The sequence below is a fragment of the Salvia splendens genome, chromosome 16 (genome assembly GCF_004379255.2).
Source record: "Salvia splendens isolate huo1 chromosome 16, SspV2, whole genome shotgun sequence".
Classification (NCBI taxonomy): Eukaryota; Viridiplantae; Streptophyta; class Magnoliopsida; order Lamiales; family Lamiaceae; genus Salvia; species Salvia splendens.
Genome location: NC_056047.1, coordinates 7,549,425 through 7,567,633, shown reverse-complemented (window position 1 = coordinate 7,567,633; position 18,209 = coordinate 7,549,425). Strand labels below are relative to the sequence as shown.

General features: G+C 36.4%; 1 protein-coding gene across 2 annotated transcripts in view; it reads right to left on the bottom strand.

Annotated features, from left to right (window-relative positions):
* Nucleotides 1-469: 469 nt before the first annotated feature.
* The window catches only part of LOC121771498 (protein SABRE-like), a 28,686-nt gene continuing 10,946 nt past the window's right edge, over nt 470-18,209 (bottom strand). For both annotated transcript variants that reach the window (XM_042168289.1, XM_042168290.1), the window contains 15 exons: nt 13,782-15,872; nt 11,308-13,162; nt 10,924-11,021; nt 9,585-9,941; nt 9,350-9,468; nt 8,567-8,816; nt 7,939-8,163; nt 6,623-6,762; nt 5,950-6,022; nt 3,660-3,761; nt 3,415-3,576; nt 2,127-2,438; nt 1,867-2,034; nt 1,321-1,690; nt 470-1,045 (listed from right to left, as the gene is read on the bottom strand). In XM_042168289.1, coding sequence (XP_042024223.1) covers nt 906-1,045; nt 1,321-1,690; nt 1,867-2,034; nt 2,127-2,438; nt 3,415-3,576; nt 3,660-3,761; nt 5,950-6,022; nt 6,623-6,762; nt 7,939-8,163; nt 8,567-8,816; nt 9,350-9,468; nt 9,585-9,941; nt 10,924-11,021; nt 11,308-13,162; nt 13,782-15,872 — 6,462 coding nt within the window. In that variant the 3' untranslated portion in view covers nt 470-905. The remainder of the gene's footprint in view (nt 1,046-1,320; nt 1,691-1,866; nt 2,035-2,126; nt 2,439-3,414; nt 3,577-3,659; nt 3,762-5,949; nt 6,023-6,622; nt 6,763-7,938; nt 8,164-8,566; nt 8,817-9,349; nt 9,469-9,584; nt 9,942-10,923; nt 11,022-11,307; nt 13,163-13,781; nt 15,873-18,209) is intronic.

Genomic DNA, 18,209 nt, shown 5'->3' with positions numbered 1-18,209 from the left:
TGACTTCATGTAATTTTCATTTATATTTTATTATAAATTTAATATATTAAAATAAAACTTTTATTTTATTCTATTTTAGCATAAATTTAATATAATAAAAAATAGAACTTATCTTGCACTAAATTTTTTTATTCTTGAAATTCATGCCTAATCAAAATGCGATTATAATTGATAGACTGAAGGAGTACTAACCCATTTAACAATATGGCTTCCAAATTACCACTATGTCGCAAGCAATAATTAAATGTATACTTCAATCTTATCTTAAGTGATCAACTTTTTACAGCACAAAATATAAAAAAAAAATATTAATTGAGTTGAATGAAGAGAGAACATAGGAGATAGAATAAAATAGAAAAAAGAATAAATAAAAGAAGGTAAAAGTGTAGTTTTGCTAAAAAAAATAGTAATGGAACAACTAAAAAAATGAATAGTAATCGCTTGTAATGAAAAAATATACAAGTACTCATTTTCACTCCAACATATGGATACATTATAAATATGTATATGCTGATACAGAATACAAGATTTGTATTACCCCATTTCGCCCTATTGCTATGCTACAAAATTATTGGGGGCTGTGAACCTCAAACTTCCTCATAAGGAGAAACACCAAAAATTACTGTTTTTTCTTCTTTTTTTCATAAAAAAAGAAAAGAAATGAGAGTAGCACTGAATATAACTCTTACCAATAAACAGGGTTGGTTTTTCTACCTGCAACCAACAGTTGGTTGGTAGATCGTCACTTCCTTCAACTCGCTTTACTCCCGCATTGCTGGGAAACCAATCAAATATTTCTGGGAAGGTTGTGTGCACATATATATATCTTTGCATTGGATTCCTGGATTCATATAGCAATATGCCATGCGGCAGGTTCTCCAACTTTAAGAAGTATGATGTGCTTTCTACACTCCTTGAAACTCCTCGCCTCGTGTAAATTCCTCATACATTGAGGATCCACTTGAAGAGTCACTCTCAAACATTTCAAAGGGCTCACTCTCCTTTGGAGAATCAGGAGGTGAATCTGTCTGCTGCAATGTTAAGCCTGAAAGAATGGTACGATTAATTCAAGATGGTCAACAAACTGTGGGTAACTACCAAGACGAGAAGTGGCGATACAGGCATGAACTTCAAACAATAACATAAAAACAAGCATTCCGCAGACACTTTATCTGTCACAAAATTGACTACGTATACATGTGGCAGTTGATGCAACAGTTATGAATTTATGATATCAGAAGGCTTTATTAATATGATTTGTATTTATGTAAGCTTATATGAAAATAACAAATTACCAAAACAGAGATGATATCTACTGACCTTTCTTAGGACGGAACTTTTTAGTGTGACGCCTAATAAGCCTTTTAGCTTTTGTTATGGTCAACTGCCGGGAAAATGGTGAGAAATCAGCTTCACTTTCACTCCCCTCCTCACCTTGGGTCTCATTCTCGGCTTCACCCGTCATTGTCTTCCGAACAAAAGCCTTTGCCTTACGGCGCTTAGAACTGAAAAGACCCTTTACTGAGTTCACAAAGCCTTCTCCTGCTCCATCAGTAGGACGCTTTGGCCAGGTCAGTGAGTTCTGGTCAGTTTTTTCAGCTGAACCTCCATCACTATCACTCAGATTGAGTTCAGTCTCTGGAACAGTAACAGCGGTGCTAGTATTTGCTTTGTATTTGAACTTCTTGCCCTACATATTTAAATTATGGGCAAGATAGTCACAAGGGAGTTTACACTGTGCTAGTTATGAAGGTTAAACATGCTTGTGCACGTATTCATCAGTCGAGATATCTGATTTGTGTATCTTAGCCCAATAGAGAGAGAGAGAGAGAGAGAGAGAGAGAGAGAACAATAATAAGACCATACCTGCATCCCTGTGACAGATTTCAAAACACCCCATATTATATGCTTCTTAACACGGGAGAACAACCTTCTCCAAGTCCCAGTGAACTCAGCACGGTGAAAGGTGTCCATCAGCAACCTTAACTCACTCACAGCGAATCTTGATCCTTCATAGGTAACTAGCAGCTCAACCTAAATCATTATGATGTACAAGTAAATTTCAGCACAAATAATATTATATTAGGACAAAGAATAAGAAACAACTCTATTAGAAAAGAATCAACCTGACTGATCTTGATATTGTGAAACTCCCTCAGCTTTCGAGGTTGAGATTTTTTGTCATCTTGAGCTTTTGCACCCTTTTTCTCATCATGAGAGGACCGACCAGGTTTTACTTGTTTGGTCTCTTTTAACTTACCTTTACTGGTTTCATCTGGCTGTTCAATGCAAGAAATGGAACCCCCTTTTGTAGAAGAATGCATTTGAAGTACAAGTTCATTAGCCACCGACTCAGCAACACTTTCCTCCCATGTTTTGTCAAAGGAAGAGCTTCTCCTTAGCTCTGAGTTTGGTTTTAGATTCTGCAACTTTGATGCCTGCAGTTAATGCCAAGGAATTTGTACATAACTTTATATGCCTGTCCCAAACACTTATGAAAAACAAATCTTATATCTGGAGAATGGTGGCTGGGTGGTGATGTTATCACAGATAAAACCGTGGAGGAACCTTAATGGGGTACTGAGTATCACACAGGGTGCATAATATTCCTGGCAAGCTGTGATCATCTATTGTACTGTTTTCTTCTCTTGTTGACCAGAATTTTCGTAAAGGGAAATAAACACATAACAATAAACTCCTCACATACTAACAGGCCAGGATCCTCAGAGGACTGAGTGGTTAAGAACACATCTGCCAGAAAGTTGATTGCTTAAAACTGTTTTAACACCTTTACTACCTGACAATCAGGAGGTGGTGATGATTAATTTCTATAAACATATTGACAACCAACACTTTATAATATACTAGAGGCACTGGCACTTGTATGCCTCTCTAGCCTAATGAGCTGAGATGAAGTCAACTTCCCAAATTGAAGCAGAGAAAGATCAGTACAGTACAAATAATGATTAGGTGTTCCAATATTTGTTTGGTTTATATTCATATCCTTACTTCCTTGTGAATTTATCCATATTCTGCCAAAATTTTTGAAATGCTACTGAGCGCAGATGGACTATTTAGTCTATTTTGCAAGAACACCATTTCCTGAGAAGATTTTCCGTTCTAATATGAAGCCCATAAACATGTTTTCCTTCAATCAACTTCTCAAATACAGCTGTTCTATCTTTCAGTCCAATAATGAATAGGACACCTATTTACGGGAGTTTGAAGAAATACTTGGACTAATAGAAACAACTATGCTAGCTTGATTTGTGCTAGGTGATGATATATGCTTCTTTGGAATATAATTCATAAAAGTTATAGCAAGAAAGATGCAGAATTGTTCGCTGCATCCCTAAATTTGTAAATGTCCAGAGCACAATACATAAACTGTTGAAAATATTAAAAGATACTCACTTGAGAGGACTCAGCTTGAGTGCCAATCTGGTTAGCTGCAGCTGAATTTGATTTGGACGTGTCAACCTCTTTTGTAGAACTGCTAGATTGAGATGCATCATGGATTACTGAGCCTTTCTTTACACGCCTTGCACCTGCTGTTGTCGAAACCTTCCACACTTCCTATACATCACAGATAAATATCACTAAATGAAGAGATTAGATGATTATGTGGTTGACATTCAGTTAGTTCAGATTACACAAACCTGTCTCCTTTGGGAGTCTTGTTCTTCTTCAGGAAAGAGGTACTGCCACATCAAGCGGTACATGCTCTCAGTCAAATGTATCTTCAAAGGGTATATATCCACCTAAATAGTAGGACAGCAGCTTGTTATGGAAAAAAAACCTGAACTGGAACTCTCTGAGTAGAAGATGATCAATATGGAGTGGAATTAGGAAAAATGGATGGAAACTAGGAATGCAATTGAAATTGAAAATGATCGTGAATGACATTTCCTAAATTGGCATGTCTGTGGATGAGGATGAAATGGAAAATCAGATCATTAATGTATCCTATAATTTAAATAATTTTTTTTATCAAATCTACCTTTTGTTAATAGAGAACCTATCAATAGAAACTAATAATAGGACTCTATTGCAAAGTTTTGGTAACATTTCCAACATTTTACTTATTTTTAAATTTATTATAAATTAGTATGATTTAAAAACACATAGAAATAAGTACTATTCCTACTACAGAAAACCATATGCACTATATAACAAGTGACTGAATTCACTGAGTATGGCTTCACATGCCGAAATCGGTACTAGACATTCAAAAAAATATAGAAGTTTGAGATTGTTAGAACTAGATTCATATAGATGGGATAAATTGCAGATCACGTTAGTGCTTTCCTATTTCAATTAGGACTCTTGTGTATATTATAGGTGCTTTCATCAGTAGAACATCAAAGAAATTTTCCTTAACATCATGTTTCTACCTTTGTTTTAACAAAGATTATGGTCTAACTTTTTGCGATGATGGTCTACTTTGTTCCTAGAAGATCGTAAAGTGCCATCAGAATCAGAAGACATTGGCTGATATAATCATTTTACTATATCAAATTATAGATCACGTACCAGAAACTGCACCTCCATCAATCATATATATGAATTGATCCAAGTGAGCTCAGAGTTAAGGCCACAAAACTAATGCACTTTGCTTTGTAAAAAAATATTAACTGCACAGTTCGCACCTTCAGTGATAGACTACAACTACCCTCACCCCTCGCTATAAATGAAACGATCATTTAAAGAAGCCAGGTAGTGACAACCCCTAAACCCTATACAGGTGAGGAGAGACCTTAGTGAAATGACATTTTCTTTTCTCTTAAGCAAAATTATTAAATAAATATAACATTCCACTTATTAATAATACTTCTTCTGCATGCACTAATAACTACCTGCAGACAATAGATTGACATGCAAATGTTGTGATATATTGTTGTGTTAACAGAAAAAATAATATGTGAAAGCCAATCCAATGGGAACAGCCTTCCTACTCCCTGTTTTTTTAAAATAATATGCATCCACAGTTCCATTCTTTTATAATGAGTAAATATGATGCACTTAAGCATGCATGAAGCAGTACTTTTAGGAGAACTGCAAACAAGTCCCTATTAATGTGTATCAAGACATGTCACTAGCCCTTTTAGAGAGATCAATAGGCATATGTGTTATTAACAAGAAATGAAAAACTATTTGTTACATATACGATAGCATGAAGCATCTCAGAGGAATATTCGTCAGACTTTTGCAGCGTACTCCATCCTCTAATAATTTCAGATGTAAGGAAGGCTGATGTACTGAATCAACCTTAAATCCAAGCTTATAGTGAAAGTTATAATTTGGCATAAATTCTGCATACTAATGCAGCATGATTGATTTCTATCCAAGATGTATTTCTGTATTGTACATCTCCCTTGCCAGAAAAGAAAACAACTAGCATGAAAAGAAAAACATAAGGATAAATACATAACATGCGTTCATACATGGAAACAAAATCACAACTCCTTATGTTGAAACTAGATACATCTCAAATTAGTTTTCATAAGATCTCCATTTCATGAATAGTTTAAACTCTGAGGATTTCAGTTTGATGTGTTAATGCCCAAGATGTACAATCCTATGTGCTGATAGTAACAGCATAAAAGTTATATAAACTGTAACCTGTCCCACAAAAGATTTTGCATGTGCTGTTTCATCTCTGAACTTTAAACTATGAACCCCTAGTCTTAGTTAGCAGCACTGCATCATGAACTAACCTCAATTGATTTCTGGATACCTAACCCCCACTTAAATACTTCAAGAACAGAATTGAAACAGTTACATTTAATGCCAGCAGTGTGTGCATATTCATCCATTTATCAGGATGTCTCTCTGCATTGATAATTCAAATGCATACACACACACACACACATACACACTGAGAAATGAAGACCAATGTTGGATGCAAGTGAAATTGGACATTTCACTAATTAATGAAGCAGTACCAACCTGGAATAATTCAAGAGGAGAGTTTCCATCCTTAGAAAAGCCTTGCTTTGCATCTACGTGGAGCATCACTTTTCTGCGTCGAGAAAAAAAAACACGGGGGACAATGTAGAGGGGATGATTAGCCAATCTCTTGCCTGTGATTCATCACTGAAGAAAAACTTCACAAAATTTTGGAACATTTTTACATCTCTGTTGCATAGAGGACCTATGTGACAAAGTTATAATAGGAAAAGAAAACTTAAGTGGTCAATTAGTCGTTTTGCTAATTAGTGCTGAGCATAGGACAAGGATCAGTGCAAGCTAAGAAAATTGTGCTAATTTTGGAAACAATATGCTTCAGCAACTTAAAAAAGCTGGTAAGCACTCACAGCAGAAATAGAAAGGAAATAATTTCACAAGGATGACGATAAAAAGCATAGTTATACACTAGGATGTGAGCACGTCCACATGGCCATGTGAGAGAGATTGCAAGGACTAAAAATGTGATGAATCAACTGAATCTTATTTTCTGCGACCAAGTCAGAGATAAAGATAAAAATATGTTATAGTCTCTATCAAAATCATGATCTGCAGAGGATTCCATGCAGATGATAAATAAATGTTAGCAAGGCAAATATTCTCTTGTCAAAATGTTATAGCCTCAGATAAAAATATGTTATAGAAATGAACATACTTTCCCCATTCTGCAGGAGGATTCCATGCACACAAGAGCATGTCGGACTTGGCATTTGGAAGACAGTTTCTGATTACGAAGTACTTTGTAGTGAACTTAGCAACACCAACGTCTTTATAGTCTCTGTCAAAATCATAAATCTGCAGAGGGAATTAAACTTTTGTGCTAAAACTAGACAAAAAAGTGCAAATAAACAACATAAAAAGCTCGCCTTTAAGCTTCTATTAAAACATGGGGAGCATCTAATGGAGCTTAAACGTCAATATTCTTATAACAAAATTTGGAATTTTATCATTGATGCTAACACCTTAGATACATTCACATAGCCAATCATGTTATTGGAAAGGGATTAAAGTAAAATAGGAGGATTAAAGTTGAGTAATAATATGATAACTACAACATCCTTCCTTTTCGGTTTCTGCTTTCCCACAAATTCTGTAAAGATGGAATATGCCTATACGTGTATTCAAAAGCATATTACTTGAAGATACACACAAACAATTGTGTAGAGAACATTGACATCTAAAAACTACAGCTAACAAAGAGGGAATCATTTAAATTCATATTTAACTCTGGGATGTGGAATTTCTAGACTTCAATGAGGTGGAGAATATGCACACTGACTTTTTATGGTCCTTGCTTCAGTACCATTGCAAAAAACCCATCTCATCGAAAAGCTCAAGCTATTAGAGATGAAGATATTTAGTTTTTTAAATATAAAAATATAAGCTAGTGATTATCATCGAAAAGCTGAAGCTATTAGAGATGAAGATATTTAGTTTTTTAAATATAAAAATATAAGCTAGTGATTATTATGAATGTGTCTATAATACATTTCAAGCATTGAACAATACAATTTCTTACAAGTTTTCCTAAGTTGAATAGTTTTCATTTTCATTATGATACTTATGAATGTCTTCGACTGGTCTTTTCATTTAATTTTCTCTTTTATCTTCTTTGGTTCTTTTCATGCAATTTGTTTCCCGTCAACATATGCAATATGCATATTAAATTAAAAGACACGAAAATGCCTTATTATGGTATATGATACTTTGAAAATGGATACTGTAAACATATATAGTATAGAAGTATTATATATATAGGACTAGGACCCGTCTTGAAGTTGCTTTTAGGGTTCATTGTTATGGGGATAGGTTTCAGAGGTTGGTGGGTTCAAACTTTGGATGTGATAGTGTTAACATAAGCCTTCCTACTTAAAGACAAAAAGTTAAATTTAATATTGTTTGGTGTGTTAAATACTTAAAACATAGTTGTCTTCAAAAGAATTGCAATGCACCTAAACTATAGAGACATACCAGGTCATTTATCTCAGCTTCGGCGAATGACTTCCCGTCAATGAGCATACTCCAGACCACCTTAGTAATTTTCAAAGAAATACGCATAGCATAAGAAGGACTTTTATTTTTCTCTTTTTCCATTAATCGTAGTTGTGCAGCTTTTTGCAAAGCCGTCCTTAGGGAAGCTGATGCTGCCTTTCTGGACTTTTGGGCATTACCTAGCTCCTTTTTCAATCTTTGCACCTGGGAATACATCAAATCATAAAATCCAACATAAAAACAGGCAGGAAAAGCCATACAGTAAAAACACACAGGACACCCCTCATATGATTTAACTTCTTTAAATATGATGGTCGTCTTCGGTGTCTTAGAAATTTCTACAGGAATCTGATAAATAGCTATAAGAAACTAGAATAGAACGCAGGACCAAAAAGATGATTAATAAGTACACTTGAGAATTCTTCATGGTCAACTTACCGAGGATGGATTTTCTCAGTATTACTATTATAAATGGTATACACATTTTATACAAAAGATGTGGTAAAACATAATAATGTTATCGCCAAGCAAGCCAATTCCAGCACATAACAAATAGACAGTGTACTAGGCTTAGTTATTAATGCATTGCAATTAGCTCAGAACTTACCAATGTGGATTTTGCACAAGTTATCATCCAGAGTTCCATTTCAATTTCTGCATGTGGATCTCCAGGTATATCAGCCTGCCGAGACAAGTCCCTTATATCATCAAGGATTAACCTCTTCATCCTCTCTTTATGTTCGAGGTCAACTTTTGCCAGTTCCACCTCTTCTACACCATCAGGAACCACTTCATCAGCCTCCTCTTCAACATCATCTTCCTCATCAGTTGGATATGATAGACTACTTTTCCTTGGCCTGGATAATGAACTTAATACTGAGTCCACAAATAAGTCTGAACTGCAGCTAATCTATGGACAAATGTGTATCTCATTGTAGATTGAGCATTAAACTGGTTGACAAAGTAATCAATTTCCAAGTGGGAAAAACTCTATCACTACAAGTATAATAGATTCCATTGGGAAAAGTATTTATCTGCCAAGTCTCTAGTCCATAATAATATATGTAGTCATTATAGAGATTCAGAGAATGCATCAGTGCATGTGTCACATGTGCAATCATACATAATCCAGCAAGTCCATACATTGTTGGTCCTGAAGTGATTAAGAAATAAGAAATATAACAATAACCTTTAGTAGATATCTGGACATGAGGAGTTATTAGAAGGGAAAGAGCTATAAATTACCAACAAGAGGTGAACGTAATTTGAACTATGGATATCTGACCAGCACCACAGCAATGGAAAAGTAACTTTTGGACAAAAAGACAAAACGTTTTAAATGAAAAGTACACAGGATGTCTTAACTTCTAAAGGTCAAGATTGTTCTTACTTAGGAAGTCGAGCAAAAAGAAGATTTGTTAATACATCAAGCATGACTTGGAATTGTCTGGACGTCATTGCAGCTGTTATATTGCAAGAATTGAATGTAAGCTCTTTCAAAGGTTTGACCTGTAAATTTTAAACATGAATTGTCATCAGAAAGTGAGATATGTTGTTTCCAGCACTGGTAGGATGCATGATAATCCATTGCTAGTTAATTTATCACCTCAAACTTAAGTAAATACCTTCAAGTCAGGAGTTCCACCTTTGTGCCTAGTGTAACGGAAGTACATATCACAGGGCATGAATACCCGTTCCAATAAAGCTCCAGTACGCTTTACTTTTGGCGAGCTTCTACGAATTCTAGGGAGCCATTGCAGTCCAGCCCCTGGGTCCACATCAGTTGGGGCTACATGAGCTTGCACTTCCTCCAACATCACCGAGAACTCCATACGATTCCATGTCAGTTCAGGCTGAGATTCAGGACCTTGGATCTTTCCTTCAGTGAGAGCTTGGTCAATCATCTCATGTCCAACCTGTAGAACCGAGTGGAATGATCGAGCTAAAACTCGCCCACTCACAGCAGCGAGCAAGAATCTACCCTGTCAAAATATATTTTTTTAAGTTTGATAACAGATGTTACATTATCAACTATTGTCTCTTTGTGATTGATAGCTTCTTAGAAATATGTATTGATTCACTAATGGATCAAAGATCTGGAGCTCAAAAGCTTAAACTTAAAAAATTGGTCCTACTCATGAATATGATGAAAGTAAATTATTCAATTATTTTGTAGTGAAAGTAGCCTTTGGGTTGTCTTCATCGCATTGGAGAAGGTCTAAGGTCCCAAACATTAATCTAACTCATAACACCTTCATCTTCTTTTCCTTGTCACCAGTTTTATTGTTTCATTTCTTGGTTGGTTTTTGTTGGGTTTGTTGAATATTTGCAAGAACAAGTCTTGGGCATATTTATGTTTCTTAAATCCACAAGATTCATATTATTGGAGGATGTTAGAAGATGATTTTTATTCATCTAAGAAATTTTCTTGCACTTATTTTCTAAAACTTCTTCCCACCCTACTGATTTCTTAATCCTATCCAGAAAGTTTCAATACCTCGAAAATTTTAATCAATTTCATGGTACTTTCTGCGTAAATTGGTATCAGAGCATTCAATTGAAAGACCTGAATCACATTTCTATGCAGCGCTTTTTTTTATGCCATCGAGTGTTTCAAGATTTCAGTATACAATTAGATATTGCTAAGCTCAATGACTGTATATGTTTGTCTATCCTGAAAGCTTCATTTGCAAAAATTGTATACTATTGGGGGTATTGGTCCAACCATATGTTGGTCTCTATGGCTCAAAGACTGCAAAAAAACTTCAAGGTTCCACTGGAATTCTTTTAGAAAATGTACCCCCAAAAAAAATTTGAAATAGCAGGGCAAGATACTATCTTTAAATTCTTGTCAATCCCATAAACCTAGAGCATGCAATCTTAATTATTCTACTTATGTTCAAGGTGCTTTCCAAGAAATAGCTTTAGCTATCTAACATATATTGTTATAGTCTCAGAACTTACATTAGCTTCTTCCGAGTGAAGATTGAATTGTGGCTCAACGACATTCACCATGAAATGGCGTGTACCCTCCTCATCAGAGTCATCAAAGTTGTATTTTGCTGTAGACACCAACAAAGAAGCATATTAACTAGAAAAAAACGGAATATTGGACATTTTCATATGTGAACTTTTTCATGCATGGAAGACTAAAAAGGAGGCTGATGTATATATATATACACAAGTGATTAACTCAGCATACAACAAAACTAGAAACAGGATCCATTAACATGAGGATAGATATTGCAACTGACTAAAATTCTAGCAAACAGAGTTATGTCTTTAGGCCGCATGAGTAAGATGAACAAGACGGGGAGTGGGGAACAGGGGGAGCAATTTTAAGCTTACCGATTGCACTGGAGAAGGGATTTTCCACTGCCTCTGAGTTTGAAGGAGAGGCGAGAGATGTTGAAGCCTCCATGTTTTGGGATGACGTATTTGCACCATCAACAACAGAAGGAGAATTTTGGTTATCATTTTTCTGGATGTCAGGTCCATCACTGGCAATATTATCCTCATGCATTTTACTTTGGGCATATTGGCGAGAAGGAGAAGGCTTTGGAGCCTCAAAAGCCTTGGACAGCCCACCTACCCAAGACCAAACAGCATCTCTATTTTCAATAGTCCACAGAAGCTTCAGACCATAAACACATATCCGCTGACAATTGTCAGCGATAACTACATTATATCCATCATCATCACTGGGGTCTGATCTGGTATGGTCATCACTTTCATTCCCATGTTCAAACTCAGATCTTATATAAGTCATCTCAAGATTTCTTTTACCTGCTTCTTGCCATTCCAATAACCTAGAAGGATCAGCTTTCGGGTGCTGTCTGCGGATTGTGAAGCAGCTAGATGACAACAAAAATCCATCATCTTGATGCCTTTCTGTAGTGTTCCTAGGAGAGCTGGTTTTTTCAGTCAGTGCCCTTTCCGTTGATGCTGACTGGGACTTTTTTCTTGTCATCTGAATTACTTTTTCCACAGTCGCACAATCCTCCTTATTTATGTAAGCATTCGGCATGTAAAGATCAAGACCTTGATAGACAAGGTCAAGGGGGTCCCTGATGCATTCAAATGTAAACTTTTGCTTTCCCCTACCAAAGTAGAGTTCATATTGCACCTTTGTCATCTTAAATGTCAGTCCCTTTGCAGGGTCATCCTCATGTAAAGGAATATGTTTTATACACGTAGGGGTTGCCTCAACTCGAAACATAAATTCTGTGATTACCTTATCCAGTGACAGATTTCCTGATCTAGGAATCCTGGGGACCCCAAAGCGAGGCCATCTGGAAAAGGTCCGTAGTTTATGAGGGGGCAGATAATTTAAGTTCCAAAATTTGATAAGCCATGCTAGATCATGATGACCAAGATTAACTGTAGGTGAATCATACAATGCATTCTCTGATATCGATGGATTACAAGAAGATCCATCACCACCAACCTCATCACTGGCTGAAGATGGCTGTAACTGATCTGATGGAAGGGAAGGCCTGAGGGAGATATTCCATCTCATGGAAAGAGCAATGGATCTAAACGGATCAAAAACCATATCACGGAGAGTGCCTTCAATGGGAAGAGCAAATAGATAATGATTTAGCGGACTTCCAGATTCACAATCCCATTCCATTGTCACTTCAACTGTTAAAACTGGGGCTACAAGGAAAGGTGCAGACAATCCAGACGAATGTTTCCAGGTGTAATTTTTCTGCAAGCTTTCTAAACTGCTAAGGAAAACCTTGAAATCCTTAATGGAAGCATAAATACAACCATCTGATTGCTGAATTTCAAGAAAGCCTGACTTGATATGAAGTTTATCCATGTTTTCATAGGGATCAGTGGTTGCAAGAACATTCCAAATTGTCTCATAAAAGTATAAAGTGGTCTTCCCATGGATATAGTTCCTCATTTCATCCCACCAAGGTAAGCTTTTTTCCTTTTTAGGGGGCTGGATCACAGGATTTGGATTCCTAATGCTTAAATTGGCTCTACGAAGAGCCACAGTAAAAGCATAGCTGATGTCAGTAAAAGATGGTTCATATCCAATACCGAAGGAAATTTCTCCCTTCTGGAAGTGTATTGGCAGATCACAAAAGGTTTTCATTGGTGGAGTTGTGCCAGTGGCTGAACGAAGAATGTCCACCTTTCTCCATCTTCCAATGTAGACTTCATGGTGAATTTGGGGCTGAAAACAAGTTGCCTGCAAAATTAAAAAAAAAAACATAAAAGTAAAGCAGTAATTTATTGCTTATGACCAGAACTTAATAATAGAATATTCAGTATATTTTACATGCTAAAAGTTAATCGTTGATAGAACGAAATCTACCTCCATGAACCTTCATACTGTTAGGATGTCCTAAAAATAATATAGTTTGGAAGGAAATGAAATTAATGATTTGCACAAGAATTAAAAAAAATGGGTAAGAATGAAATAAAGCCAAAATATCAGGTAATGCGAAACTGGGGCATAGAGCAGGTATATAGAAGGCATGGATACTATGTTATCAACCCTTTTACTTCTAGATGGGCTATAGAAGACATGGATACTATGTTATCAACCCTTTTACTTCTAGATGGGCTATAGAAGACATGGATACTATGTTATCAACCCTTTTACTTCTAGATGGGCGTGGATGCTTGTGAAACAAACGCTACTGTTACTGGGGCTCTGAATATTTCATTTTAGTCTAAAAATCAACCATGGTGGTCAATTTGATTGAAAATTTACAACTGCTAAACTAAGAGCTTAAATCAAATTATTAGCACAAAGGTCCACATAGCTACACGAGAGAGTAAAAGCACAACATTATATGGCAGACCTGTTGAGCTAGAATAAGACGTCCTTCGCATCGACCACCAGAGGCAGCAAGCAGTGGATATGTGTAGTTTCTTATCTGAGCAACGAGAGAACCTGTAAGCAAATTGATGCTGGCTCCATACAGCCTTGAAAATGGAATGTTGTGGGCACGACACACTGGATCAAGCTTCTGTAGAACTTCAATCATTCCGGCATCACCACCTTCAATTTTTGACAGACTCAAATCTAAGTCAGTAGCAGAAATAGAGAAAAGAGAGGCTCGGGCTGTGCTAGGCCTGAAACCAGCTTGGAATCCAGTTTTACATGCCCCAGATCCTTGTGACGGAACTAGGCCCTGACAGGTCCGATAATATGACCGAAATGACTGTTTATATATTTCCTCACGCAATTTCTGAACAGCTGAGGCATCACGAAGATCAATCTCCTCTTCATTAAAGTGAATCTTTCTTTCAAGAGAATCAGATGGTTCATCAGTAGCATGACCTTGGCCCCTAGAAATAAGTTCATCAAGAAAATCTAACCTAACAGCTAATTCACGAGCTTCATTCTTCAAAAGCTGGTAATGCTCATCAAGCCAACCCTGTAGTGGTTCTTCCTCAATATCAGCAGTTAGTTTACGAATGGCAAACTTTATGGAACCAGTTCTAGTTGAACTGGGCTTTTTGGGTTTTGATGGCTCTTTCTTCTGAGTAAGTATACATTTAGCTTTAGCAGAAGTCACAAGTTTCAAAACTCGAAGCATTTCTTCCAGAGAGTCGTCAATTGCACGCAACTCCAACCTAAATGGCATGCATATATGCACATCAAGGGCTTGAATTACCCAATCCCAGGTAGTTACAGTCTCAAATTTTGCATCTGATAAACTTCCCGAGGCATTGGGGATTCTTGATATCTGCATCCTACTGCTTCTAAAGACCCTAGCTTCATTTAGCTCAAGCATAAGTCCCTCAAGAAGCACTCCGATTCTAGCATTCTCAGAAAAGATGGATTGAACCTGGACAAAGGCTTCGACACCATCTCCAACCTCAGCAGACATACTAAGCATTTCCACGTCAATAGCGAAAATAGATTCACTTTTCTTCACTGGTTTTTCTAACTTTAAGGATCCTGATGACATGTTTGGAACCTTATCTTTTCTCATGTAAATACTCTCTGTGTCATCATGTCTTTGTGAGTTGTGATTTTGTGCCAGTGATTTCAAGTGTAACCCCAGTTCAACCAGTGCAATATGCACATCCGGCTCCCACCTAAAAGAGATATCTGTGGCACTGAAGAGAGAGCAGACTTGAATTTCTTTAAGTCCACCAGTCCGCCGGACAAGTTTTGCATTTTGCATGTCAAGCAAGATAACTTTTGCTCCAGGATCATTAACTTCAGGATATTCCTGATAGATAGATTTAGCTCTTTCAAGCTCCAGTTGAATAGATTTTTTCTCTTTGTTCATGGAAACATTGAAGTGATAAATATCAAGTGATACAGAATATTTCAACTTTTTACATTCTTTTGAAATTGTAGACATTATATGTGCAGTCCGTGGGTTCCCATCTGCTGAGGTACTGATTAGTACTCTACCACCCTGGGATCCATAATTTACACGCTTAGGATCGGGAGTGACCATGTCCTCCAAGCTCGCATCTGCACTGATATTCAGAGAGCACCTTTCAAGACTTAGTCTCAAGAGTTGAATCCCTTTTCCAGATGGCTTGGATGATCTCATTTCTTTGCTTTGTGTCGGTTTCTTACTAGATTTCGATAATCTTTTCGCTAAGTCTTTGAACGAAAGAGCAGTAGATATCAGTGACTCAAGACGCCTGAAGGTCAAGTAAACACCCATGCCACTAACATCAGCACCAAGAACCATCTTACTATTCAAACCATCTGATGAATCCATATCTTTCTTGCCCAAGTCCAAGCTGACCTTAGCAATGTGCATGAGTGACCCTGTATTTGTTTCCACGCCAAACAAGGTTTCTTTCAAGCATTCTTGATACTCATCAGACATGTGTAAGTTTAGTTCCCCTAGTTCCATATGCAATGTTGCACCCGTGCTTGATATGTTATTAGCAAATACATGTGAAGATTGTGAGCAGCCCTGGCAGTTTCAAAAGGATATTGTTAGGACAAAGTTGCAGTTAAACAAATAATGGGAAGCAGCGCGTTGGAAATTATTTGAAAACAAGAAACCAAAGTTTAAATATCATTATTATCCCACATTCCCATAAAAATAAAAAATCTACATGTCCCTCCCTACCTAATGCTACAATGTTATGGTTCACAGCAACAAACACGGATAATATTTGGGTTGATAGTATTTATGCCCCCAACTTCCAGAATATTCTAGAAAAGCAAAGTCCAAAATTAGTCCCTTACATACGCCCAAGACTTTTTGGTCGCACACATTAAGTGTGTTAACTTCTGGTCCTAGACAATATGTTGTCCATATTTAACGAATTCATCAAATATTAACGGTCAATCGCATTTTGACCTGATTAATGAGTTAGTGTATAGGACCAAATAGATTTTTTGTACAAATGTGCGGGACCAATTTCGGACTTTCATTTGATTAACTCATAATCCGTTCAAAACACGGTGGACCATTAATTTTTTACAAAATCATTACATATGGACCATAAGCTAACACACTTAATGTGTAATACCAAAAAGTTATTTTGGCCTTTAGTCTTCTAGAAAATGTCTCAACTTCCACTTTTTATAAATTTCCCCAACTCTAGGCGTTTTGCATAAAATGCCCCGCTATACTAATTCGGTGATGGAAAGTTTATTCATCTCGTCAGAGTTATGGTGGAAACTTTACCCACCTTACCATATAAACGGCGTCTTTTCAGCTAATATAGGAAGGATGGTGGAAACTTTACCCACCTTAACATATAAACGGCGTCTTTTTAGCTAATATAGGAAGGATTAATAGTGTTTTGTGTCCACAACTTTTAGCATTTTCTAAAAAATGTCCCCAATTGTTGCTTTTTCTTCGAATTGAGGACACTTACTAGAATACACTAAAAGTCGAGGACACAAAACACTATTAGCCCATTCTTATTTTTTTTCTAAAGCAACGTTTCATGTGTTGAAGTGGAAAAAAGAAAAATTTATCTCAAACTCCCAAATTGTATATTGCGGGACATTTTATGGGAAATATTAAAGTTGGGAAAATTTGATACAAAACTAAAAGCTTGGGACATATAACAGTATTGGTCCTAATATTTATATCATGTGAATAAGAAAATGACTTATCTTACACGAAAATTTTGGGAAAAAGATTCACTAAATTAAATGGCATGTACTACCAAAGATCAATACTGATGCACTGAGAGTGGAGCAATCACAGATCATTCTGAAGTGGTTGTTTCTCGAGCAAGGATTGAGGTATATAAGTCAAAAATTAGAAGAATTGTTGATATACTACCTCCGTCTTTTAAAAATAGAAATTTATATAACTAATTGGTAAAATAAGAGGAGATAGAAAGAAAAAGTGATTGAAGTATTGTTAGTAGAGAATGGGTCTCACCTCATTGGAGATAAAAAAGTTTCCTAAAATTGAAAGTTTTTAACTTTTAGAGAGAAACCAAAATGAAATTGTTTCTATTTTTAAAGTACGTAGGTAGTACTAAAATTTATCAGCATCTGCGAGAAACGTGATATACAATGAGAAGTGTTGCAAAGACAGTCTTACGTAGCTAGTTAAAATAAGACTAGCACAAGATGTCTTGGTTAGGGGTTCCTACAACAGTCAAAAGGTCACATGCAATAGTGCCCAAACATCTGAGGTATTTGATATACAAATCTCAAAAGTTGGCATTTGCTGAAACTATAGTAAGCTATGGTGATAACTTAAGGACAAGCATAGCCTAGCTTGCTTACCCTTTAATATTTCAATAGTAGTAATGTAGTATATTGTATTGATGCTTGGGATGTAGTTTTGAATATCTAAAGCAGATGATATAACTGCTTCCTGTTTAAGAAAGGGCAACATTTATTTATTGCTAAAATTTCTTTTTCTTTATCTTGTTCACTTCTCTATTGTTGTTCAATCTACTAGTGTATGTATATTTTTAACACACTTGCACGCAGCACACACGCACACATAAAAGTGCGACATGAAATTTACACAAACATCTGCTCAGAGATATACTCCCTCCGTCTCATTCAAGATGTCCACATTCTTGAATGGCACAGGATTTTGGGTGGAGTAGTTGTGTGTGATAAAGTAGGGTGGAAAAGGTGATTGAATATTTTACTGAGAGAGAGATTTATTTCAAAATATAGAAAGTGGACATCTTGAGTGGGACAAACTAAAAAGGAAAGGTGGACATCTTGAGTGAGATGGAAGGAGTATGCGTATATAGGACGAGAGGAGGGATAAAGATACATTGGAAGAGGTAGTGGCATCAGATGAAAAAGGCATGTCCAC